This window comes from Drosophila tropicalis, unplaced genomic scaffold (assembly GCF_018151085.1).
Source record: "Drosophila tropicalis isolate 14030-0801.00 unplaced genomic scaffold, ASM1815108v1 contig_4, whole genome shotgun sequence".
Taxonomy (NCBI): domain Eukaryota; kingdom Metazoa; phylum Arthropoda; class Insecta; order Diptera; family Drosophilidae; genus Drosophila; species Drosophila tropicalis.
Window position 1 is genome coordinate 303,460 of NW_027172862.1, and position 26,333 is coordinate 329,792.

General features: G+C 36.8%; 5 protein-coding genes across 5 annotated transcripts; 3 read left to right on the top strand and 2 right to left on the bottom strand.

Moving 5' to 3' along the window:
* The first annotated feature begins 7 nt into the window (after positions 1-7).
* Positions 8-869, top strand: LOC137573274 (mitochondrial import inner membrane translocase subunit Tim29). The gene is given in 3 exon segments (XM_068285166.1): positions 8-50; positions 118-315; positions 318-869. Coding segments are annotated over 2 exon segments (573 nt in total). The 5' UTR covers positions 8-50; positions 118-134; the 3' UTR covers positions 710-869.
* On the bottom strand, positions 763-2,458 carry LOC137573272 (alanyl-tRNA editing protein Aarsd1-B). Its single transcript, XM_068285165.1, has 3 exons — positions 2,304-2,458; positions 1,457-2,232; positions 763-1,397 (listed from the first exon to the last, which is right to left on the bottom strand). The coding sequence occupies exons 1-3, from the start codon at positions 2,340-2,342 to the stop codon at positions 797-799; spliced, it is 1,416 nt and encodes a 471-aa protein (XP_068141266.1). The 5' UTR covers positions 2,343-2,458; the 3' UTR covers positions 763-796.
* Positions 2,459-3,248: 790 nt separating this feature from the next.
* Positions 3,249-9,236, top strand: LOC137573205 (sodium-dependent neutral amino acid transporter B(0)AT3). Its single transcript, XM_068285076.1, has 7 exons — positions 3,249-3,956; positions 4,117-4,662; positions 4,946-5,253; positions 5,328-6,285; positions 6,351-6,554; positions 6,637-7,058; positions 7,119-9,236. The coding sequence occupies exons 2-7, from the start codon at positions 4,573-4,575 to the stop codon at positions 7,315-7,317; spliced, it is 2,181 nt and encodes a 726-aa protein (XP_068141177.1). The 5' UTR covers positions 3,249-3,956; positions 4,117-4,572; the 3' UTR covers positions 7,318-9,236.
* Positions 9,237-11,925: 2,689 nt separating this feature from the next.
* Positions 11,926-25,864, top strand: LOC137573190 (glutaredoxin domain-containing cysteine-rich protein CG12206). Its single transcript, XM_068285055.1, has 6 exons — positions 11,926-12,303; positions 13,107-14,429; positions 14,508-14,830; positions 25,130-25,363; positions 25,428-25,493; positions 25,553-25,864. The coding sequence occupies exons 2-6, from the start codon at positions 13,268-13,270 to the stop codon at positions 25,724-25,726; spliced, it is 1,959 nt and encodes a 652-aa protein (XP_068141156.1). The 5' UTR covers positions 11,926-12,303; positions 13,107-13,267; the 3' UTR covers positions 25,727-25,864.
* On the bottom strand, positions 20,666-21,727 carry LOC137573341 (elongator complex protein 5-like). The gene is given in 3 exon segments (XM_068285269.1): positions 20,666-20,906; positions 20,967-21,028; positions 21,030-21,727. Coding segments are annotated over 3 exon segments (771 nt in total). The 5' UTR covers positions 21,645-21,727; the 3' UTR covers positions 20,666-20,812.
* Positions 25,865-26,333: the final 469 nt, after the last annotated feature.

The window sequence follows — 26,333 nt, forward strand, 5'->3', positions numbered from 1 at the left end:
TCGGTTTGCCAAACATGAAAATATGGTCACACTTATACTAAACAGCTGAGGTAAGGTTTTTCGTAATTTGTCTTTCGTTATATATTTTTTTTTTCGAAAATTTGAAATTGATTACAGAAGTTAAGACACCGGAAATGCGTTTCCTTAACGTTGGCCATCGTGTGGCGGCACTCCGTCAAAGTGTGGCCGAGAAATTCGTTTTGCCGGAACGCTTTAAGGGTACCGTTGTGGAGAAGTGGGTGAACTACTGGCAAGGACTTGTGCGCGACTATTCCGAGGTAACCATAGGAGTCGTGAAGGAGTCATATGCTAAACCCAAAAGGCCTTAGCGTACGCCACAGGAATTACCTTGCTGTACAAGGCAGCGGAGAAAAATCCCGACCATGAGGCCTTTATGACAATCCTGCGTCGTTATTCGAATCGCATGATCACAGTCGCACCGGAACTACAGAATCCGGAATCTTCGCAGTATCTGGTGACCCTGGAAAGAGCGATCAATCAGAAAAAATTGCGACTACTGCCGCTGGGAATTTTCACTCTGGTTTGGGTAGATCTCTATGACGAAGATGATTGCACTTATCCAGCTATATGTGAATACACGACAGTAAACTGGTTAAATTTCCACGAACGCGTCATAGATGTAGGCTTCTGGAATGAATTCTGGCGACTCCGATGGAAAATGCGAAACTACGATTTAAATTATTTGTGATCATTGTCCATGTGGGTAATGTTGACCCCTAGTTATTGAAGCTGCAGCGGGCATTGGTTTTGTTATAGCATTTTAATTAAGAGACTTTCATTGTAGTACAAAAAGAAGACGAACGAATGAAATCGAAATTACCGTTTGAAAAATATTGTATTTACATAGATATGATTTGTTTTTTTTTTTTCGGTATTTACATGTTCTTTGGTTATTAAGATGCACTGGCCGCCTCGGGAATAGCTTTTTTGGCTTAAAGTGACCCTCTAGCAGCTGCATGCAATCGTCTAGCTTACTCAGATTATTGATCTTGCCCTGAAACTTGCCATCCTTGCCATTGCCCTTGCCTTCAAGTAATTCAAGAAATTGAGGACCTAATTTCTCAACAACTTCAGGATCACCACGCAGTACTAGGTGGCCCTTGGCCTGGCTGCCAGCAGCGACACCTTCGGAGACGGTTAGAAAATAGAAAATCTCTTCCGGTGCATGCGAGAGGAAGGCATTAATGAAGTCAACCTCTATGCCATCGCGACGATGGAGAGCAAAGTATTTCGGACGCTGTGCTTTTGGCAAATCTTCTAGCCGATCTGCCTCTGCATGTGCGAAATCCTTGAGCAGTTGTTGGAAAGATTTGCGGGTAATTTTCACATTTTGCTGTAACTTCTGCAGTAAATCCAAGTGTTGTTGGGGACCACCTCTGTAAAATATTTAAGTATATAAAGATAAGATTTATCTATGTCCCTTATATGTACGTACTTGATAGCCGCTGTAATTTGCTGTTCACGTTGAAAGACTTCAGCCAATTTTCGTAATACTCGCTCACCAACCACAAAGTGAACCAATACATGAGTTTTCACCTTCTCACAATACAGGATCTTGATAGCTTGCAGCTGGGAGATATTTGTGACATGTGTGCCGCAGCACATATTACCCTCGACTCCCTCAATGTTAACCACACGTGCGAGACCCACATGGTCCTTGGGTAGACCGCGTGGAGCACGAGCACCCTGAAAATCATATTCCTTTTCGGGATCGATTAGAGAAACTGTCACTTCGCGACCCTCGCGTATCAAATTGTTGCACTTTTGTTCGATAAGGTCCAATGACTCACGGCTTATCAAATGTGGTGTTTTTAATTGCACATAGCAGGTGCTAGTGCCTAGCCACCAAGATGTGGTCTCATATTTAAATTCACTATCAAACAACGCTGATATCAAATGTTGACCCGAATGCTGCTGCATGTGATCCAGTCGACGCTCCCAGTTCAGAACTTGTTCAACTTCTGTTCCCTCCTCAAAGCTTTCTGGCGATTCCACAAAGTGCACCGCCTGGGTACCATCCCGCACAACATTTCTTACCGGGTGGCCACCAAGAGAGCCATAGTCACATGGCTGTCCACCGCCCTCCGGAAATAGTATGGTATCCTCACATACCACATTAAAGCCTTTGAGTTTGCGCTTTGTTGTTTCACCTTGATCCTCCGTTACCCAGTCCAGATTGGCATTCTCACAGGATACAATCTTTGACTTAAACTGGAAGACACACAGAGGGTAACCTTTATATTATATTATATAAGACCGTAAGGAAGATTCCATAATCTTGCCTGCTTTAAAAAGCTATCCTCCTGACATTTAAAGACCATGTTGTATTTGGCCGGGTTCCCCGAAGTCGAATTGGCCAAATAGTTGGCTGATGCAAGTTATTTATTTATGACAACAATATGATATTGCTATCTCTTTCCTACGCACACATGTGTATCTGAATATTCGCCGAGCCATAGTGAATATTCGCCCAGCCATACTGAATATTCGCCCAGCCATATTGTTATCTCTTTCTTACACACATATTTCCGATAAATATCGGCTTTGAAGTATTTATCGATGGGGGCGCAAATTTTAAACTGTTGCTGTTAACAGAGACAATATTTAAAGTTATTTAATACTTGATTTGAAAGTAGGTAAATTCGAAAGTCCTTAAATTGTATTTATTTTGCTCGGTTTTTTTTACTTCTACAAGTGAAAAGTTGGTTTCTAAAAGATTAGCTGAAAGTTTTCATTCAAGCCATGTGAAAATCTCAGCTAATGTTCTTTATTTTCTTTTTTTTGTTAAAAACTCATTGTTAAGAGGAAAAGGCTACTATCCTCTCAAGGTGATTGTGTAATATATGCTACAAAGAAGTCGACCCAATTTCGCATAGATTTGACCATGTTTTGGCCTCCAGCTGTTTTTCCAGCATTATGATTGCGAGTGTCTATCTCTGTTTATTCTGCACATTGCTTTGTCCATTCTGTTTACACATTCATTCATTGCCCCTGACCTCTCTGTCCATAGAGACACAAGCAAACACAAACACACGCACACACACAGGCAAAAAATATATGTATATATGTAAAAATGTATGTGTATATGAGCACCCACTAAGTTTGTTAGCCATCTCCCTCTGTATCATAAGATTGAAGCTGCGTCTGCGCCTCAAAAAAGCGAGACAAGAGATGGGAATTTCTTCCTCTTCTGGTTCATCGGGCCAGTACCGTTCGTCAGGGAGGTCGGCTCAACAGTTAACTGCCAACGTCCTTTAGCAAAGCATCGCAGACATTACGTCAGGACGTCAGGACACTAGCGTTATTTTTTGTTGTTCTTAAGTGTCTAAGTGTGTTTGCGTGTGGTGTCCCTCCAATTGAATTTGTATATGAAGCGGCGCTGACAACTAATCCAAAAGTCAAAAGGCTCGCGGGGCCAAATACCTACAGATTCCTTCATACCCTTACGACACGTGCGAATAATCTTAAAGTTCCCCCACACCCCCCCCTCTCTTTCACTCTCACAGACGGATTGGCCCTTTTCAATGGCGGTTATATAAGCTCGAAGAAAGAGTAAGGAATCGCATCTATTAACTGCGTAAAGTGCGTGCTTTTTAAACGCATTCAACAAAGCAAACAATTGTTAATTGAATAGAAAAATAAAAAGTTCAGAACAAAAGAGGAGAAAAAAAATATAAGCAAAAGTTATAATATGTGTGTATCTAAGAGCCTAGAATGGAGATGCCACCATGACAACAATAAGCCCAAGACCACCCACTCTCTAGTCGACAATTCCACCTCATAGAGGGGTTCCCTTCTTTTTTTCCCTCCTTTCTTCTGCATTGAAAAAAAAAGGAAAAGAGAACAATACTAATAGAAAATAAACTAAGTTACTAATTGCCACAAACACAAAAAGGGGCAAAAGCTGAAAGAAAAACTGTGCGCTATGGGTGGAGGTACAGATTGATTGATTGATTATACTACCATTTGCACTTGTCACGCATTTCAAATAAATGTCACAATATTATGTATACACAAGAAAACCCTTAAGGCCTGCATGAAACCCTCACAACTCCAAATATCTAAAAATTCTCATTCAATTCAATTCTTTCACAGTAACCAAAAAATAACCAAAATGGCACCGTAATTACTAAATTGATGCACAACAATAACAACAACCGCACACACACACACACACACCCACATGCACAGCATGACCAGCAGTATCTTTTGGTATTTAGTGCTCTGACAAATGACTAAGAACAAACAATAAAAACAAATAAACAAACACAAAAAAAAAAATATAACATACATATGCAACGAATATGTGTCTATTAATTGATTAAATTTTCAAGCATAATTAACTTGCTAGTTACGTGTCAAAAGCAAGCAAAACGTGAACATACATAACTTCTATGGAGAAAAAAGTGTTAGCATACTTTTCGGCACCAACGCACTCGATATAGAAAATATTAAAAATTGCACCTACATAAACACATATCTCTTCACATTAGTTAACTATACATAAATATATACATACATATATATTATAAATATATAAATTGATCAACTATGGCCAACACCGCACAGTTATTGCGCCGCCAAAGCTCTAGGGATATTGTGCTCAAGAGCCAAAGGAGCATCGATCAATTGGAATTGAGGGTAAGTGGCATTCAAATCATGCCAAAATAGAAAAGCTGAATAAATTAAGAGATCTTAAAAACTTAAACCAAAAAAAGAGAAAACAAAAAATATAATTTATTGAGCCCGATTTCAATCTAAAAGCAAAATGACAGAATCCACGGGCCAACATCCGTAGTAAAAGTTATCTATTTTTGATCCCCTTGATTTAAAAACTTCGTAGAAAAATTAGAATACTAAAGAGAAGGATTTCATATGGAGTGGCATTTTTGCTTTATTTATGAATTGTGGGCATTGATTTCAGGAGCTACGTGGTCGATTGGTACCAAAAGAACATGGCGTTAGTCATCATCATCACACATCGCTCCATCATCATCAACCGATGTATGGGGCAACAAACCAGGGCTTTATGTCCGATGCTTTTGACGAGTCATCTGAATTGGAGCAGGATCCGCCATTTGGATCGGAGGCCAGTACTAGTAAGGCCAAAGCTGAGATTGTGGCCGCGGCCACAGCGACTGAGCAGCAACAGGACTTGGTCGAAGGCGAAAAGGAGGGAGAAGAGCGTGAGAGTTGGGATAGCAAAATAATGTTCCTGTTGGCCACAATTGGGTGAGTATACAATTCAATAATTAACATCCCACGAGAGAGCTAATCCAAGACATAACTATACATGTATATTTTAGATATGCTGTTGGCCTTGGCAATGTATGGCGTTTCCCCTATTTGGCCCAAAAGAATGGCGGCGGTGCTTTTCTAGTGCCCTATTTCATAATGCTCTGCATACAGGGCATTCCGATATTCTATTTGGAATTGGCCATTGGTCAGAGATTACGCAAAGGTGCGATTGGCGTCTGGAGTCAGGTGTCACCGTATTTGGGCGGCATTGGCATCTCATCCGCTGTGGTTAGCTATATTGTGGCCTTGTACTACAATACGATAATTGCCTGGTGTCTCATCTACTTGCTGCACAGCTTCGAATCGCCCTTACCATGGGCCGATTGTCCGACACGCTTGTATGCCAATTATACATATGATCATGAGCCCGAATGTGTGGCCTCATCGCCGACACAATTCTATTGGTATCGCACCACCCTTCAATGTTCGGAGAGTGTTGATATGCCAGAGAACTTCAATTACCACATGGCCATTGCCTTGATTGTATCATGGTTTCTGGTCTATATCTGCATGGTCCAGGGCATCACATCGTCTGGCAAAATTGTCTATATGACAGCCATATTTCCCTATGTGGTCCTAATCATATTCTTCTTTCGCGGCATCACCCTTAAGGGGGCTGCAGATGGGGTGGCCCACTTGTTTACGCCACGTTGGGAGACGCTACTCGATCCGGTTGTCTGGCTGGAAGCGGGCACACAAATTTTCTTCTCTCTGGGTCTGGCCTTTGGCGGGCTAATTGCCTTTAGCTCATACAATCCGGCCAATAACAACTGCTATCGAGATGCGATTCTAGTTTCGCTAACCAATTGTGGCACATCAATGTTTGCCGGTGTAGTGGTCTTCTCGGTGATTGGTTTTAAGGCTACGGCCACATTCGATCGCTGCACTGAGGAGAGGAATGGACTAATATTACAGAATCATACACAAAATTTGCCCATCTGTGATCTGCAGAGAGAGTTGGCTAATGTAAGTGAGATCAATAAGTTTGTTGTCGTTGTTTAACGACCATTTGCAATTTTATTTCCATTTAGAGTGCCTCGGGCACAGGATTGGCCTTCATTATCTTCACCGAGGCCATCAATCAATTTCCTGGAGCCCAACTCTGGGCCGTTCTCTTCTTCCTAATGCTGTTTACCCTGGGTATCGATTCACAATTTGGTACCTTGGAGGGTGTTGTTACTTCATTGGTGGATATGAAGCTTTTTCCCAATTTACCCAAGGAATATATTGTTGGGGTTAGTACTCTCTTATTCTCCATAACTCTCTCTTTCTCTCTCTCTCTCGCTCTCTGTGAAATTAAGCAAGTTTTTCTTTTAGATTCTCTGCTTCTCCTGCTGCTTGATATCCATGTGCTTTGCCAATGGAGCTGGAAGCTATATATTCCAATTGATGGATAGTTTCGCAGGAAATTTTCCATTACTAATTATCGCCCTGTTCGAGTGCCTATCGATCAGTTATATCTATGGTGTGCGACGTTTTTCGGATGATATTGAAATGATGACCGGTTCAAGGCCGGGCATTTATTGGATGTTCTGTTGGAAATATTTATCACCTTGTGCCATGGTCACCATATTGCTGGCCTCCTTTCATCAGCTAATAACCGAGGGTAGCAGTTATCCGGCCTGGATTGCCCTGAAAGGTTCCACCGAGTCCATGGAATGGCCCCACTGGTGCATTGTAATTGCATTTATGCTGATTTTGTCATCGATATTGTGGATACCAATTGTTGCAATATTGCGGTAAGTACGAAACCCTCTTCTACCCCCCTAGACTTACCATTGATATCTTACCCTTTTCAGTGTTTGTGGCATTAAGGTTGTCGAGGATTCGGATCCTGCTTGGTTTCCTGTTGCCGAACTCAAGGAGGTTCATGGCATTGTGCCACACGAACCAACTGAACTGGAGCGGAGCATATTCTGTTTCAATATGGATGGAACGGAGGGCATGTGTTGCCCCAAATATGGTTTACCCGAAAAGTCACTCGAAGAGGAGGAGTAAAATGACTAATTAAAAAACCAAAAACAAAAACAAAAAGTAGGCAACGACAGACACCTAAAAAGACAATAAAACTCGCCCATCAACAAATTGTAAATATGGACAATAATAACTAAGCCAAATCATTCAAAACTAAATCAACTGAAACAGCAATGTCGATGCCTAAACACACACACCCACACACACACGGACATTGTATGTATACCCTAGTATACACATACATACATATAAATATATATACATATATATATAGAATCCTACTAATTGCTATAAAAAATGAATAGAAAAGGTCCCAAAGACTGCACCAAAAGCAACAGATATGGCAACATATATATACATCAGATATATATATATCGGTGAAAACTAAGCGCCAATGGGCGCGGTTTCATGTCTAGAGGAAATATTTCCGCATAACTTCATTAGTAAGGCCCGTGCCATAAATGTATTGACTTGTCTATAAGGAAATATTGTAATATTGTAATAATTTTAGTTAGCTTTTACCTTTTTCTTTATTGTTGTTGTTGTTGTTGCTGCTTTTGTTTTTATTTATTCGTGTTTAAATATTTTCTTTTTTTTTTTTGTTATTTTGTTTTTCTTTTTATTGTTATTATTTTTTCTGGGGGTAAACATATCCGATTTCATGCCATTACCAAATTGAGACAAAAGTGAAATTTTTGTTTCTTTTTGCTTTTGTTATTGAGGTACTTGCTGACTTAATATATGAGACATACTTATACATATACATATATACACCTATTATTATATACATACATACATATAATGTATTCATAAGATTATATAGATCTTTATACATGAGTATAATGAAAATTATGTTGTGTGTGTTACTTCCTCATATCATCATTGAGCACCACCTATTCTTATATATAGATATATATATATATATATATCATTCTTTGTTGTGATCCGCTCGGCTTTCTGTGTTGTTATATAGTCCAAAAAAAAAAAACAAATAAACCAACGTAAAATGGATAAAAATCATATCATGGTAAACAAAGGAAAAATTACTCAAAAAAACTTAAAAGAAATCTGAATGTTGAAAATAACATAAATGAAAACAAAAACAAAATAAATATCTAGAGAAAATATTTGCATTTGTTCTGTTTCGCTCCAGATGGATTACCTATATAATATATACATATATTGAATATTTACTTGTTGATATCAGCTCATTGTACTTATGATCTACATTTATTAGAAGATAATAACAAGAGATAAACCTATAAACCCATGGAAATCCCACCCCAATCCATTCAATCCCACTCCACATTCAAGCATCTCGTTATATTATAATACTACTTAGATCTGTATCAGACTCATTGCAATATGTTGGAAAAACAAACAAACAACAACAAACAAATGAAGGAAAACGCAACCGTTCAGCTAGTCTAAAGAAATCGAAGAGAATTATTAGATATACACTTGCATCATGGGATATTGTTCTCATCAAAATCGATATACAATATATACATACATACATATATCTTAAAATATATTTATATTTATGTGTGTTGCAATAAAATGAAAGAAAAAAAGTAAAATCCAGTTACATAAATCCAAAATCTGTATTATAAATTTGACATCTCTCGGTATTTATGTATGTATACCGATTATATATCTATATACATATATTTCTATAAATTTAAGTGTTATTGATGTTGACAATAAAAATATTTATTGAGTTAAACCCACACACACACACACACACACACACACACACACACACACATGACATTCAAAGAAGTACGATTCTTGCTTTATCGCCAAATATTATTATTATTATTATTAATATTATTAACACAAAATATCATTATACCAAAATCATATTAACTATGTTCGAACTGAAACAGATAAATCGAAAACCCTTTAAAAAAAAAACCAAAAAAATTAACAATAATTTCACAAAAAAATCATGACAATAAAAGAAATTCCAAATATTATATTGTGAAAACAAAACGATTTCAATTCTTTCGAATGACTTATTGTTAAAGGGAGAGACATCCAATGAACTTTACCTGCCAAAAGCTCCAAAAGGACACGGTGATGGGCAATATCCTGTGAGCTTTAAGCTCAGCCAAGCTTATCTTCCATGACCAACGGTAAACAATCGTAAACTGTGGCCTGCCGAGCGGAGACGGAAACAGCACACTTACATGCTCACTGAAAGCAGTCGATTACCGGCAACTAACCGTCTGTACTTGCTGGCCAAGTGACCAGGGAGCTTATTGTTTGAAGGCAGACCGAGTAGGAGGAAGAAGGTTTCGCTCTAGACCCAATGATAAAGCCGTTGTCCATCGTCTTGCGCCTCAAATTAGCGGAAAATTACAACTTGTTGCTGCTTTCTGCATACTTCCAAGTGCAGTTTTACATTCCGCTGATTGCACACACAAATTTGAAAACAACAACAACAACAACAACAAGACTTTTTTCCTACTCTTCTCTTTGCGTTTTGCATAAAAGATTTGTAATTAAAAGCTAAAAAACAATTGCTCATAGAGCGAGGAAAGTTTTTTCTTTTGTATTTTGATTTGCCTTTTTCTAAAATCGTTTTTTTCACTGTGTGTGTGCGTGTGTGTGTGTGTTTTTTTTTTGGTTTTTGTGTGTTTGGTTAGCGGAAATTTTGTTTTGACTTGTTAAAGGCGACACCTGTAGACATGAAGGAAAATCTATGGCATAGTTTTGCAGTCATGACAACAATGTTAAAATTATGGTAAGACACACACACACACACACACACACACCAAACAATGCAATAACTAGTCAACCTTAAACGGACAGACAGACAAGTTGCCTCAGGTGCTGAAAACGAATCAACAAATCCGTAGATCTATGTATTGAGTATGTTGTTTTTGGTTAGAAAAAAGACAACTGAGATACTACCGAGAGGCATAGATAAAGATACATACCAACAACAACAACAACAAGGCATAAGGCTTAACTGTATAGGTAAGTAAATATATGTATATGAGCCAAGCGAAACAAATGAAATAGCTAAGATGAATGCTGCAGAAAAAACAACAACAACTTACAAACCAATGACGACGTTTATGTGGCCAAGATTGGTATGCACAGTGGTATAAAATATATCTAAAAGTTTTCATAAATAATAATAAATCAACATGTCCAGGAATTTGTATGTCTATAGTTTCAATTTAACTATAGACTTAGTTAGGAGCCTTGTTTAGCGTCTTTCAGCAAAATATTTAAACAAATTTTCGAATATAGTCAATTTTTTCATAATGTATCGGAATGTATATACTTTACTTACTTAATTTTCGGTATGCAAATAAATTGTGTAAATACTGACAAATTTTTATTAAAAATTTCTGATAATTTTAAGAAACTTTCTTCAAAATCGTAGTCATCAATAGCAACTAAAATAATATCAACAGATTCTTAGATTATTGTTTAGGAAGCTAACTGATGTGTCTATCCTCTAATTCCTATCTAATATCCTATTTAATAGTCCTTAAAAGTTAGGATTAACCTTCAAGAAGGGCTCAAATTGATTTACTTGACTTCAAAGTTTTAACTTCATTCATTTGTGTAGTTAATTTTATTTGGTTTTGGAACTAGTTTAAATGAAAACAAAATACTAGATCTCGAATTGCTTGCAGGTGCATGGAAACCTGTTTTATGATTTGCCACCAACATTCTTTGCCCCACTGTAACTTGAAGCAGCAGCAACAGCGGCAGCCGCAAACAATTAACTTTGGCAACAAACGAGTACTACAACAATAACTGCAGCAACAACAACAACAACAACAAAAGCCATACCAAGCGTAATAATCAAGTAACGATGACGTTGACGTTGACTTCGACGCCAAAGCCAACGTCAACGTCAACGCCTTAACTATAATTTACAGTGGTAAGTAGGAAAAACTTGAAAAATTGTAGTTTAAGATTTTGATTTTGAAAATCTTATGACAAAGAGAGAATAAAGAATAAGAGGAAGACCATTTTTAAAAGATTTTTTGTGACCATTGTGAAATTTTTTAGTTCAAAAAAGAAGTTTTCATTTTCATTTATCACTGCTGTCCATCAAATTGATCTACGTATACGTAATATTTTTTGTCAACAACGAAGTGAGGCTTTGACACACTTTCATACCACTGTGCACAGTGTTTGCGTTTGGGCGCTGCTGCGCCTGCGCACTTAAACAAATTCTCAAACGGCTTGGAATTGTTTTTGTTTCTCTGCTTGCTGCGGCTGCTGCTGCTGCCGCCGCTGCCGCTGCCGCTGCCGCTTGCTGTTGGTTGAGGCAATTTTGTTGCTGTTGCTTTTTAGTTTTCTGTTTTCTGTTTTCTTGAAAGCAAAAATTAAAACAAAAAACCAAAAACAAAAAAAAAAAAAAAAACAGAGCCAACAGCAACTACTGCGATGGCAGCCAGCAAAAGCAACAACAGCAACAGCAGCAGCAGCAGCACGTAGAAGTAAAAAAAAAAGAAACAACACCGCCGCCACCACCACAAGCACCACCACCACCACCAACAACAACAACAACAACGAAAAAAAAACCCAATCCCTGGCAAAACACGCCAACCCAACGCGACTTTGTTGCTGCGGTTTTCAGTTGCCAGCGCGATTTTGAATGAGTTGTACGCGCCGCAAGATTTGTAAAGAAGAAACAAAAAAAAAGCCAAATACCGAAATCCGTAAACCGATATCTACGTGAATGCGTGCCACCCACTCCGGTTCCACCCAATTTCCATCAATTCACACACACACACACACATGCACCCACATAGAATGAAATTACTTTAATATTATTTTTTTTTTTTTTTTTTTTTTTTTTTTGTTTGTTGTGTGTGTGTGGATTTTGTGCCGCCAAATGAAAAGTGTGTGTGCAACAAGCGGCGAATGCAGGCCAACAATAATCATAACAACAACAACAACAACAACATTTACAACATTGACAACACCAGCAACATCAAGCAGCAGCAGCAGCAACAACAACAATAAAAACAACTGGTAAGGCGCCTTCAAAAATATTTCCATCGGCATCCAAAACGCGCGCTCTTGTCCAGGTTCAAGTGTAACCAGTTTCCAGGTCTCTGAAGAAACAAAATATATACATATATATATGTATATATATATATGTATAAAAACCTCCGCCGTTGCCGTCGCATTCGTTCAATATTTCAAGTTCCACCTTTGGGGGACAGCTTATTCAAATGTGAATCTTGTTCTTAACAGCGTCTGGTTCTTGTTTTTGGAAATACCCTGCATCGATTGGATCGGATCGAATCCACTAAAATACTCTTTCATTATAAAGTGTGATGCCAACATGAAGAAGACATTTCATTTCAAATGCTCTAAATATTGCCGGGAGACAATCACTTAGTTCTTAACTAAAGTAAACTTTAAGAAGATCAGATTTAAAGATCAGAGAAATTTCATGAATAGAGTATTCTTCAGGTGTAAGCTTAAATTCTTTTTCTAAATCTTTTTTGGGTTTTTTTTAATTTTCTGCTTATTTATTTTTAATTCTCTGATTCTTTGAATACATTTTGCGGTTTTGTGTTTATCATTATTATGAAGATTGTTGTTGTTCTTTGAAGACACGAAAAAAGAAGACAAAAAAGAAATAACATCTTTGGCTTAAATGTCAAACTGAGAAGCGAAATGATGCTGGCTTACATGCTTAAGGCGAACTTGTGTTTATCTCATTCATTTTAAGTCTCTCTCTCACACCCTCTCTCTATCTATCTCTCTCTCTCATATTGTCTCTTGCTCTTGCCGTGTCTGATTCATTCTATCTCTCTTTGTTGCAGCAAACGCAATCTAACTGTACATTAACCAGCCAACGGTCAGCAGCAGCAACAAGTGGAACAGCAAGCAGTTGCAGTTAAGGAGAAGAATTAGAAATAAAAGAGAAAAAAAAATTGAAATTAGATATTGTCGGTGCATCAAATTACTAAATGCTCTAAGAATCATGGCAGCAGCAACAGCAACATCAACAACAACAACAACAGCTGAATTGGATTTACGCCAAAGGCCTTTGCGCGGTATTTCAATAATCATTGAATCTGCTCAACCAACAACAACAGCAACAGCAGTAACAACAACAACAACAACGACCGTAAACAACAACAACAATGCTGAAATGTCGCTCAAGTCACAGGCTAATGTTGCCGATGCCTCTGGCATGTTGCTGGCATTTGGCGACAACAACAACAGCAGCAACATAGTTGATAATTTGGAAACTAGTTACCAAACAACAGAAGCCTCGAATATAACCAAAACCTATCCACAATTATTACTGCGCATAGGCCAAACAGAAGATCAGCAAGGAGAAATTGCTGCAATTGCAACTGCAACAGCAACAGCAACAGCAATACCAACACCAACAACTATTATCAGCTGCAATGTTGGCTCAGATGAAACTGAGTATTCAACTTCAACACAACCAACATCAAACAGTGGTGAAATGTTAGATAGCTCTCTCACCAGCCAAGATGTTGTAGTTGTAGCAGCTAAAGCACACACCACATACGAGAGTAGTCCATTGAGTGCAGTGACCGAAACAGTTGCCACCTGCACGCCTCAGCATACGGTCAAAATACAGATAGCCAACGGTCAAGATCACACAACGCGTAGGCTAGGCAAACAGATCAGTGTTGTTAAATTGAATGACAGCGACATGGTATTGCAACAGCAGCAACAGCAACAAATTGAAACTACACCCACATCGGTATCACCATCGTCTAACTATCAATTATGCTATCTAGTGTCCAGTGGTCAGTATTCACCTTGCGAGACTCTGGACAGTGGCACGGGCAGCGATTTAGAAAGCATCAAGTCACCCACTCAAGAAGTTAATAATGTACCCAAATTGCAATTGCATTTGAAAACGACACGCATACGTGTAAATGACACAAATTCAAATTTAAACTCAAACACAAACACAAATATGAATACGAATTCTAATCAGCGTGCCTATAGCCTAACCGATAGTGAAGAATGTTGCGATGAGAACGAGAGCAGTGCCTCATCGCTTAGTTGTGATTCGTTGCATTCGAACGAGGCATTGCCGCATACGAATGGTGGCAAATTGTTACCCAGATCACTGCTGAGGGATATCCGTGATATCTCAAATGGACATCATCATAATGATGATGTTGATGATGATGATGAGGAAAGGGAAACTCTCTCATCATCGACATCATCCTCACCAGCATCGAGTCCAGCCACTAAAATCGATGGTCGTCCATTGCAATACGAAGCGGATCAATATTATAATTTTCATGTCAATGAACATGAGAATTTCCGCAGCTTTGGTGGCATGACATTACCCGTCTATGATTCAACTGGCTATGGCCAGGATCAGAACGCTGATAACTATGATGACGAAAGCTTTGGCGGCTATAAGGATGAGGCAGCTCCATCATTACCATCGGCCACAATACGCTCAGCCAAGGGAACGGTGCGCGGCGTCAAGAATCGTGTGCGCAATGGAGTAGCCACATTCTTGCAATTGCAGCAGCCCACTGTCAAGGTGAGTGAGCTTACTCTCTTCATTAATTTACAAATTTATTCAAAAATATTCATTCTGGATAGACATAAATATGTATGTATTGTCAAATTGTTCTTGTCACTGCAAGGCTGAGAAAATCTTCGAACCTCTAACCCTTTATCATTACCCCTTTTACCTCTTTTGTCCTTATTCCCCGCATAAACAAGGAAGGAGTCAAAGGACACCCTTCGAAATGTTGGTAATTCAAACAGTTTTTGAGTTTTTCCTGCCCTTTATACCCAAATATAGCGAATCCTCAAATTCACTGATATTTATAATGAGTGTTTTTGAGTATTCTGTATAGATTTCGCTCATCATTGATTGGTTGATTGTTTTTTAAAGACTATGAATCATTGTTGAATATTCTGAATGAACTCATTTCATTCAGTTTTTTTGGCAAAAAGTTTCTCCTTTGTATATATATTTGATTTAAATGTTTGCATAGGTTTTTGGGTCGACGACTTCCAAGTGCACACCCACACCCAATACCCACACACACACACACACACACACACAACCACTCACATTGCATTATGTAATTGCAAATGTGTGAGTGGTTTTATGTGTTTGTTTAGTTTGTTTGTGTTGCCGCCTTCGCTCCAGAAAAAAAGAAGTAAAAAAACAAAATCAAAATTTGTTTGCTCACGTTTCTTATTCATCTTTTGAGTTTTCCTTTTTTTTTTTTTTTTGGTTTTTGATTTGTGTGAAAGTAATGCATTGAATGATTCAACAAAAAAAAAAACCAAAATCAAAACCCAAATTGATTCATTCGACTTGGAAATTTCATGGGTTTTTTTTTTTTTTTTTTTGGTTTTCTTTTTCGTGGCTGGGCTAATAAATCGGTTTTTTGAGAAACTCTTTATACGTCTTCGCCCATTTCTTTTTCATTTCTTCGGAACATATGGCGAAGCGTAAAGACAATTAACACCTCCGATGTCTATTTACAGATATCTTAATTTACCGTTAAGTGGCTTAATATGTCAAACCCCACCAATTCAACCCCCCCAACCCCATCACCCCATGCATGGTACACAACCTAATTGTGCTTACAATAAGTCAAGTCAATATTATGTCTGCATGAAGAAAGTCTGCCTTGATAGGGCCCTGTCTATATATGATATCTACAGTAAAGTTATGGTGTTATGGGCAACTTGTGTATGGCAAGCAAATCCAAAAGCTTGTTGAGAAAGTTAGTCGCCCGGAAGTAGATACAAAAACATACTTAGATACTTGGATTGCTAGATAGATAGTCAGATAGATAGATGACTAAACTTAAGCTTAAATGCTGCAAAACCAAAAAATAAACATTCAGTCTCTTGACTAATTGCAGCTGTTACTTTTGATTTCTATTTTTTGTGACTTTCTTTCTGTTGTTTTACTCTTCTGAAAGTTCTTAATGGGTCGACCCTCAAGACCTGCTAGCAACTGCCAGCTCGTGCCGCCGCTGCTGGTGCTTGACCCATTTACCAAACCTTTTTCGGATTGGCCAACCAAAACGAAATCCATATAAACAACCAACTCAAATTGCAGTGTTATTGAGCTTGCATTATTCACGCATTGCTTAAAGAAACCAAAAAAAAAAACAAATCAAAATCAAAAAAAAAAACATTGCCTTAGCATACATATGTATATACACATGTCTCTCTACCACTCTTCAAAATCTGTCCAGTCATCTCAAATTTATGTTTTTTTTGTTTTTTTGTTTTTGGCGGTGGTGATGGGGGGCTATCTGATTTGCTTGTCTTCGCCCATTGTTACAATGTTTCAAGCTTGCGAAATCAATTTACACAGTGAGTGAGGCCAACCCTCTTACAAGGATGAACTTATTATGCATAGTTTAGCTGCTTTTTATTTTCGTGTATTTTGAATTTGAAATAAATATACTTTTACCTCAATTTATGAGATGGCTTATCCATCTGTCATCACTCATACGCCCCATTATCAGCAACAAAAAGGGCAAACAGCCTTGGGCAAAGAAAGGGCAAACGTTATTAGATAAATAAGTAATAGTAAATGAAGTACAATGAGTACTTAATTGGATTTGTATATAAAATTGCAGATTACTATTCGAAAACTAGGCTAGTTTCCTTTCAAATCGGTGGCTACTTCGAAAAATATGTTACCTCAATTCATTCGGTGGTTGAAACTGAAAACGAAGCGAATTATAATCTCAATAAATGTACACCTAAACGTTATATATGTATTATGTACATTTATTTGCGGCCAAAACAGTCAGCCATAGATGCATTAATTAAGGCTTAACTAAACTTTGACGAGCGAGAATATTAAATATTTCCCATCACGACTTTAATATGAATATGGAATTAAAGAACTTCATTGGTTTTTTCTGCGTTGTTTCACTTTACAAACATAAAATTTTCTTTATAGAACCTTTAAATTGTAATCCCAACAAATGTTTAAACATTCACCAAGACATATTTATTAACAGAAACAATATCAAATGGTCATTGTCATTAGAAGAAAATGTAAAATATATTCACTTCAGTGAAGACATCTTATTTGGATTATGTCTGGCTAATGTATAAACATTAAATGATTGTCAGAGGACAAAAACAAATACAAATCATTAAAGTTTATCAACAAATAATGAATTTCTTGACTTCGAGTCACTTGTTTATGCATAACCGGCCTAGATGCCAAAATGATTCCAATCCAATCTATCCTATTTGATTACATAGCTATTCGATCTTAAGCTTATATAAACTATTTATTGTTTGACTGATAATGTTAATTTAATAAGATAATGTGTCGAACATGACGATTTTCTTTTTGTATTATTTGTTTTTGGGAAGCCTAATTTGTTGCTGGTTCTTTGGCCTCTTTTCATCTTGATTCCAATTCTTCCTTTACCAACTTTGTGCCCACATTTCTACATAATTGGCTCTAACTTGGCTTTTAAACTAAACTCAAATTCATGCATGATCGGGTAATAAGACAAGATACAACTTGACCATGAAAAGATACCTGCTGATGTCCTTAGATGCATTAACAATTTGAGGTTTGATGTCATTTGAAAGAAAGACCAAACAAAGACTAAAGAAATTATGCATTACTCGTCTCGACTTGTGGGAGCCTCAGACTAAACAATCGTCTGAATTAATGTTAAAAATCATGAGTCAAAAGTTTTTAGCTTGGTCTTTTTTTTTTTATGCCTATCATTTGACTAAACTTTCATTTTATGTTGGTTGGTTGGTTAGTTGGTTTATTTTTGGCATTAGGCATTTCGTCAATGACCAATTTTAGCAGCAAACATATTTTAAAGTCAAATTAGCCAAATTATATTTTAATGGCTTTCCCCCTCAACTCTTAACTCTCTCCCCCGTCACACACACACACGCACACTCCACTCAAGTAAAGTGACCGCGACTCGTTTGCCAAGTTGAAGTTGATTTTTGTTAAATACTAAAAGAAAAACCAAAAACAAAGGCAAAAGTCAAATGTGGCTCATAAAATATGATTAGATTTGTTCAATATGTTTTGTTGTTGTTGCTGTCTTTGTTGTTGTTGTTGTAGTTGTTAGTATTGCATAATTAGCGCATTAGTCGCTCTTTATTATTATAATTTTTTTTCTTATTTTTTTTTCTTTTTTGCTTTGCTGAGATGCTTAAAAAAAAACACAAATTATGCAAGCATCTGCAAATTGATGACTAGTATTCAATATTCGATTTTCTTCTTCTTCTTCTATTTATTTTTATTTTTATTTTTTTATGCGAATAATTATCGATTTTGATGTCGAATTTCAAGGTTAAAGTATTTTTGAAAACGACAATCTGTTGCTTCTTTTGTGTTGCGAAATTTGCAAATGAAAACAAAAAAAAAAGAATCGAAAGGGGAAGTTAAGAATAAGCTTAGTAAACGATTTGAATGGATCATCCGGAAAACGAAAATTTGATAGAATATCTAGAAGAGAATAATATATGTAAGAAGCAACTTAAATTGCACAATAAACAAAAGCTATTAATTTTACATATTTAAAAGTCCGTCTCAAAAAACCAAGCTTAACTTTCGATCTTTGTCAAGAAGTAAAATATTCCTTAACTACAATTTTGGCAACAACTTGAAATACCCTTAGAGAGGATAAAGTAATCAGATGTTTGTAACTAAGAGAAGAAGATATATTTATATATTGTTGATCGGCATAAGAGTCCGCCGAGTCATGTCCTTCGGTGCATTTGGACGTCCTTGATGAATAGGCTAAGCTTTTTATAGCCTAATTGAGATTGAGTTTGACAATTCGTCAAAACGGACCATTACATCGAACGAAAAGCCTTCATTACAGAAAAATATAGAAAAAATCTATTAAAGTTGACTTCTTGAGGAATTTCTCTCATTAAAAAACTGAAATAAAAATGTATAACTGACTCGCTTAACAAGAGTATTTGAACTTCGGAGTAGTCTAAGTTAACTTCTTTTTGGTTTAGATTTCTTTGAGTTTCCTTTTCTTTCTTATAAAGTTAATGAAATCATATATATTGAAATGAAAATGCAATTTGTCTTTCTTAAATGGCTTAGACAGTTCTACCATCTAAAAAGCTTGTTCTATTCTAAGAACTCATACTGGTCCTTAATAGTAAGCCTTTAACCAACAAATCCAATGACGAATTGTGCTACTTAGAACTAAACGTCAATTTATGTAAATCTCCAATTCAATGAAACAAGAACTACACTGAAACAGGAAAAAGGAGACATTAGGATCAACAATTTGTATTAATTATAATTAAGCATTTATTTAGAAACTTTACTTATATACCAAGTGTAAATTAGAGGCTGCTGCTGGCCATGATGGGCATTACCAAGATTCAAACTTGAGTTTGGACTCTAGAATATGCCAAGTGCCATTTGGATAATATAGGCAATTCGTCCAATGTATATATACTTAACTTTATTCATCCATATATATATGTATATAGATCTAAGTATATTTCTGCGTGTTTTGTTGGCGTTTTTTGTTTGTTATTATTATTATTCCCTCTATTCGTCATGAAAGTGAAAATGAAAATGAAATTTTACGTGACCGCTGAGAGATTTTTTCTTCATTTTTCTTTCTCAAAAAACAGAAAAAAAAAAAAAAAATGTTTTCTGTTGTGTTGTTGCTTTGTCTGTTGCTTCCAACATTGTTTGTATGTTTCATGAGAGTCATACATAAAAAACAAAAACAAAAAAAAAAAAAAAAAAACTTTTTTTTTCCATGGGCCGAGGCGGCAACGTTGAGGGCATTTGCTGCATTTTAATTTCGATTTGCATTCAAAAGAAAGCCACTGAAAATGGGCTTATTAAAATAACCAATTATTGCCAAATTGAAGCTCAGCTCAGTCGGTTCAGTTCAGTCAGGTTGAGGGCCAAAAGATATGAAATGAAAGTAAAATGAAATGAAATGTTTCACTCTGTTTGCGGTGAGTGTGTGGGATACGTGTGTGAATTTATGCAAACCAGAATTGAAGGCATGGCAGGAATGTGACAGAAGAAACAGACAAACAATAACAAAAAGACAGAGAGATGGAAAAAGAGAGAGAGAGAGATAGAGAAAGAGAGACTTGATCAGTATATATGTAATCATGGTAATTGAATTATAGCCACACGATTATTCAAATCACTTGGCAATATAATAAATTAAGCTGTTAAGACATTTGCATTACATTAAGCATAGTTTACCCGGTCATCTCTAATCAGCTCAGTCATAATAACTCAAAAAGCTCAACATAGACTCAAAGGTCTATGCTATTCTTCATTTAAGGTGATTTAGTCTCTATAAAAATAGTGTAAGCCATTAACACCAAAATCAAACTGCTGATGGAATATTCTCCGGAAGGAACATTGTAAGGAACCGGTTAAAAACTTATTTTATTTGTTTTGTTTATAGAACTTAAACAGAATTAAAGCCAAAGCGATTTGCTTGTGCAGCAGCATCGCAACCTGCCTCTTCATCTCCATTGATCGCTAGGCTTACAAATTCAGATCCTCATCGGGATTCTCCTCATCAAAATCATCATTGGCATCAGGTGTATTGATGATAGTACCCTCAGTGGGTTCGCTGGTGCTAAGACAGTTGATCTGATGTAAGATCATGTAAGGCAGTCGTTCATTTCATCCAACTTACCGTTCATATGGCAATGTGAGGGCGTTACGTGCCATCATTTCATCCTCATCCAGTTCGATTTTTTAAGGTACCACCAGCTGGCTCTGAAGGTGGACAATCTATCGTGGTTTTGGGTGTGGCGTGACTTTCGGTTGTCTCCAATTCCGTGACCTGGAACTGTGTTTTGCTCACTTGATAGGAATAGCGTTTATTGCTTACTCCTCCACTCGGCTTTCGGGAGATAAGGGACAGTAGCGCCTCTGTTTCCAGGCGTAGCACCAATTCAGCCATGTACTCGCAGCCACTTAGAATGAACTCCGCTTGCAGATGCTGCAGTTTTTGTGGTGACGCCCACAGGAATACACGACAAATGTACTTAGAGCGACGCAACTTGTTTAGGAACTCAAAGATATACGTTGGCGACTGGTAGCACAAAAGATCAGCTAGTGTGGGCAAAATGACATTATAGCCGCTGATATTATAGTTGCTGCACTCGTTCAGAAGCGTTTCGTAGGTGGCCACGTGCTTCAGCTGGCTGCCAGTTGGCATAGTCTTAATAGAATCCGCCTCCTCCCATTGCTCGTTCAGTAAACCGCGAATGAACTTAACTGCAATGTGCTCTCGATTGAGTTCATCGATAATCAGCACGACCCTTTGATTGGTCACTATCAGGTTGGAAAGCATTATGGACATGTTCATTCAATTAATTTGGAAATACAATTTAAGTTTAATGTCTGCGGGATTTTTATTTTCTAACTTTTGTTTCAAATATATATTTTCTCAAAATGTGCAAAATGAGCTTTCCGAGCTGGCCTCCTCCGATTTCTATCTCAAAAACACTTATCTTGAATTCATAGGACTAAGTGGCGTATGCGCATTACTAGCATTACGCATACGACTGGTGGTCAGTTACCTTAAAGAACAAAACTTTAATGAAGACTGTTTGGATATTAGAATTCACGTTGAAGGGTCTGTATTTTGCTCAGCTCTAAAATGTTCTTTTATTTGAATGAATTGAACTTGCTTTTGATTACATAATTCCTCCTGATGCAATACACCCAAAGGAGATAAAATGTCTCGCCCCGAAAGCCATATTTATTGGCAACTTGAAGCTTACATAATATCGTAAATAGGGGGAGGTTGTTGTGGTGTGCGGGGACTGCCCATATGTTTCTCTTGTGACGTATTAATTGAACTTTACGATCCGGTCGATCAATGCCGTGTGAATGAATGTTGCATCGATGAATATGTTGCACATGTACATGTGCAACAGGGCAAAGGGGTTAAAAGAGAGGCAGAGAGTTAAATGTTGCTGTTGTCTCCATTAAAAACGTCAACATCATGATCATGATGATGATGATGATGATGTTGATGCTGTCTGTGGTGGTCACTGAGCGATCTCAGTTAACTGGCAACTTGCAGGCAATCCCTCTAATCGACGCTTGACGATCGTAAGTGACCTGCTTTCTCTTTTTGTTATAAATTTTGCTTTTTCTTCTCTTGTATTTCTTGGTTTGCCTTTTTGGTTGTTTTTAAACATTTTGTTGCTCCCTTTCTTTCTCTCTGTCTCTGTCTCTCTCTGTCTGTGCTCGGTGTTGAGTGCACTTGTCGAGAGTTCTGCAGAGCAGCACGTGTTAATTGTTCAATAGTTCGGGCCAGTTGCTTGTGGCCCGTTGACGAGGACGCCAAAAGAGGCTGAGGCCATTCATTGGCTCACGAAGCTAGACTGCCCGCGGTTCACAGTTCAAAATTGTTGGCCATTTTCTTCAATGTTGTTCATGTCTTGCTTTATCACTTTACATGGCTTTGAACTTTGCTGTTGAAAATGTTGTCGAGACCATTTAGTTGACGTTTAATGGCAATTATTAATGTACCAGTTTTACATTTTAGCGTCTTGTTTCATTTTTTTTTTTCTTTTTGTTTTTGTTTTCTTGCTTTATCTTTATTAATGCCTTTTTGTCTTCGTTTCTTAGTTTATGAGATATGCCATATTAAATAACGCAACGGCAACTTATGCAAGTCATTGAGCTATACGAGAGGAGCCAGATACAAGTCAATTATGGATATAATTGATAAAGTACATGTAAAGAAAATCAAGATGTTCAAGTCGCATTCGAAATACTCTACAACAATTAATGAGTCCTTCTTGCAAATTTCCTAGATTTTGTTATACAGTTAGTTTCTTTAGGGTATACACAATTTGTATACATATATCATACGATATCAATCATATATCCTGCAACTGCAATTGAAAGCCCTCCCCTGGGGATATAGGCACCAGTTTTGATTAAATTATTGTAACAAACCATTAAGTCGTTTGTCATTCAATTTCGACAGCCGACTGTCCATCAAAAAACAACAAAAAACGAAGAAAAGGAGATGAAAAATGAAACTCAAACTCGTCTCCCTCTGGGGTGATATCACTACGAAAGAAAATGAAAATAAAAATTATGGCCATATTAAGTTCAACGATATTATTGCACATATGCATACATATATAGTTAGTTAGTATATATGTATATATGTACATACCGGCATATCGCCATCGATCTAGTTAATCAAGCTTGACCAAATTGGTCGTCTAACGGAAGCCTTAGCTTCATCTTTTCTCCATCTCCTTGGCCTTGGATTGGTGGCTGACTGGTATAAAACAACTAGCCACTTTTCACCAGCCACGAAAGACGATAAAACGAAATCAAAATATGTCGTTAGATAATTTTTCTTTGCCATTTTACATCGATTTGGTATGCGTAATTCGTTCAATTTTGATATTAATTTAATTTGATTTTGATTCGTTTGTAATTCGATCTTTGTCAAGGCATTCGCTATGCTCCCACTCTCGCTTTCGATTCCCTTCTAGTTTGCTTTTGTGAGGTAATATTATACACGATTGTAAGTATCTATATCTTTGCCTTTCACAGAATGATACGCACTTTGGTTTTCTAAAAAAAAAAAAAACACAAAACACAAAACATTCGGAACTGGATTTTCAATCTCTAAGCCTTTAATCTTTGTTTGCTTCTGCGTGTTTCTCTGTCTTTGACAATTAAACAATCAGCGCATTGTTGCCAATTGAAAATGGCTTTTAGCCCCAACACAACCAACTTACAGTGGGTCAAAGTCAGAATGTATCTGTAGTCGAGAAAAAAGTGATTGAAATAGATCCCTACATACATAGATTGCATTATAGACCTTTTTGAACTACATTACTTTAAAGACCAATTAAGGATTGAAGTGAAGTTTTAATTCAATTGAAAGTAATGCATTAAAATCCAAGTATTTCTACAAATAAACTTTTCGAAACATACTAAAATTGAGCAGGTTGAATGGAAATTCATCATCATTCCACTATTTTGCCAAAACTAGTTGCGAATTACAAATAAAAAATGGTAAAAAACTAAAGAAATTAGCTAATAGGTATCACCCTCAAAGGTGTTGGGCGGATTCTTATTGGTATTTTTAACCAGTTTTTCGCCATATTGTTCTATAAAATGTGTGAGATAACTTTTTATGTATGTAAATCCAGGAGTCAAACGACAACAAACACTATGTTGTTTAGTGTAAATACAATGAAAATCGATAATTATCAGTCCGATAAAAAGAATCGAATTTGTTAAAATTTTTAAGATCTAGTAGTCCATGTGTATTTATCAGTCCCATAAAATAAATGGAAATTGTTAAAAATTTTTAAGATCTAGTAGTCCATGTCTATTTGCCAGCTGCCCAAAAAGTGATATACCTAGGTGTTTCAGGTCTAGTCCAGTCAGTTTACAACAATGATTGTAAAAGTTTTATAAATTTCTCTTTATCACGAAATTCGATCACTATTGTTTCTCTCCGTAATTCGCTTAAAAATTTGTATTTCTCTTTATATTTTGGACTGTAATCACCGTGTTTCGCTAGTGCGCGCGAGTCATTTTTTTTGGCCAATTCTCAGTGGCTCGTTAATTGACTTTGTTGTAAGTGGCTAAATCCAAACAATAATCTGGCTTGGTTTCATTTTTCGTATTTTTTTTTTTCGTCGGTTTTGGTTAACAAGTATCACGCTTTGGTCGAAATTGCTTTGGCAATTAGCAAGAAATTTGCTTGATTTCTAGACACACACACACACACACATGTGTGTGTAGAGTTAAAACCCGTAAACAAAGAACTAAAAAGAAGTTTTTTGTCTTTTCTATTTGCAGAACTATATGGAGAAGGATCTGGGCAAGGTTGTGCTCTATACAACCAGTATGGGCATTATACGCGATACTTATGCGAAATGCTCCAACGTCAAGAAGATATTGCGTACATTGCTGATCAAATTCGAGGAACGTGATGTCTTTATGAGTCTTGAGTATCAACAGGAGATCAGGGAACGCATGCAGGATGAGAAAATACGTGTGCCACAGCTTTTTGTTGAAGGACAACTCATTGGGGTAAGTTTGGTCTGGCGGGCGCGTTAAGTGCTTCTTCATATGAATCATATGAATTTCTCGATAGGATGCTGATGTAGTGGAACGAATGAACGAAAACGGAGAATTGCGTCAATTGCTGAAGCCCTACAAGGTACATATACATATAGAATGACTTTCTACCGTTTTTCTGATGTTGTTTCCTATTCTCAGTCAATTGCTACGGCTTTTACATGTCAGACGTGCGGCGGGTATCGCTTACTCCCCTGCCCATCCTGCAGTGGCTCCAAGAAGTCTGTGCATCGTAATCATTTCACTGCCGAATTTGTGGCTCTAAAATGCATGAACTGCGATGAAGTGGGCTTGGTGAAGTGCCCAAATTGCTAAACGAGAGCAATAACAATAGACAACGAATATAAAACAAAGTCAAATTTTTGTTGGTTTCCTAATTTATAATTCAAAAAAAAAAAAAAAAAAAAACAATTCTTTCCCCATTTATTCTATGCAAATATAAAACAAAAACAAAACCACAAAAACATAAGATATTGATATCCTTTGAAAGGGTTTGCCGTTTGGTGAAATGAAGGACATCTTTTTTTTTTTTTTAATTCTACATGTAATGCAGATATGATTATATATAATTTTTTTTTTTTTTTTGTGGTCCTTTCTGTTTAGTCGTTTATATTAATAACAGTTGTGATATTTAAGACAGTTTGTTTTAAAGTTTTCATTTAGCTGAGCAACAAACAAACAAACACAAAACAAATAATAAATATACAATATATACAACAATCTATCTTTATATGAAAAATAAAAACAAAAAATAATAAAAAAAATAACTTATTTGTTTTTAATACATTTTTTTGCTATTGGTGAACAGTTAATTTTTAATCTTATTTACATAAATTTATTTTTTAAATAGTTGGATGTTTTATATTTATTTAGTTATACAAATCAAACTTAGCATATCATTGTAAGATATTGCTTTCTCTTT

Coding starts and splice junctions, on each gene's coding strand:
- LOC137573205 (XM_068285076.1), top strand. CDS start 4,573: ATGGCCAACACCGCACAGTTATTGCGCCGCCAAAGCTCTAGGGATATT. Junction 5,254..5,327: donor TTCCTGTTGGCCACAATTGG/GTGAGTATACAA, acceptor TGTATATTTTAG/ATATGCTGTTGGCCTTGGCA. Junction 7,059..7,118: donor CCAATTGTTGCAATATTGCG/GTAAGTACGAAA, acceptor TACCCTTTTCAG/TGTTTGTGGCATTAAGGTTG.
- LOC137573272 (XM_068285165.1), bottom strand. CDS start 2,342: ATGGTCTTTAAATGTCAGGAGGATAGCTTTTTAAAGCAG. Junction 2,233..2,303: donor AGGATAGCTTTTTAAAGCAG/GCAAGATTATGG, acceptor TGTGTCTTCCAG/TTTAAGTCAAAGATTGTATC. Junction 1,398..1,456: donor CAAATTACAGCGGCTATCAA/GTACGTACATAT, acceptor AATATTTTACAG/AGGTGGTCCCCAACAACACT.
- LOC137573190 (XM_068285055.1), top strand. CDS start 13,268: ATGGCAGCAGCAACAGCAACATCAACAACAACAACAACAGCTGAATTG. Junction 25,364..25,427: donor TTGAAGGACAACTCATTGGG/GTAAGTTTGGTC, acceptor ATTTCTCGATAG/GATGCTGATGTAGTGGAACG. Junction 25,494..25,552: donor AATTGCTGAAGCCCTACAAG/GTACATATACAT, acceptor TCCTATTCTCAG/TCAATTGCTACGGCTTTTAC.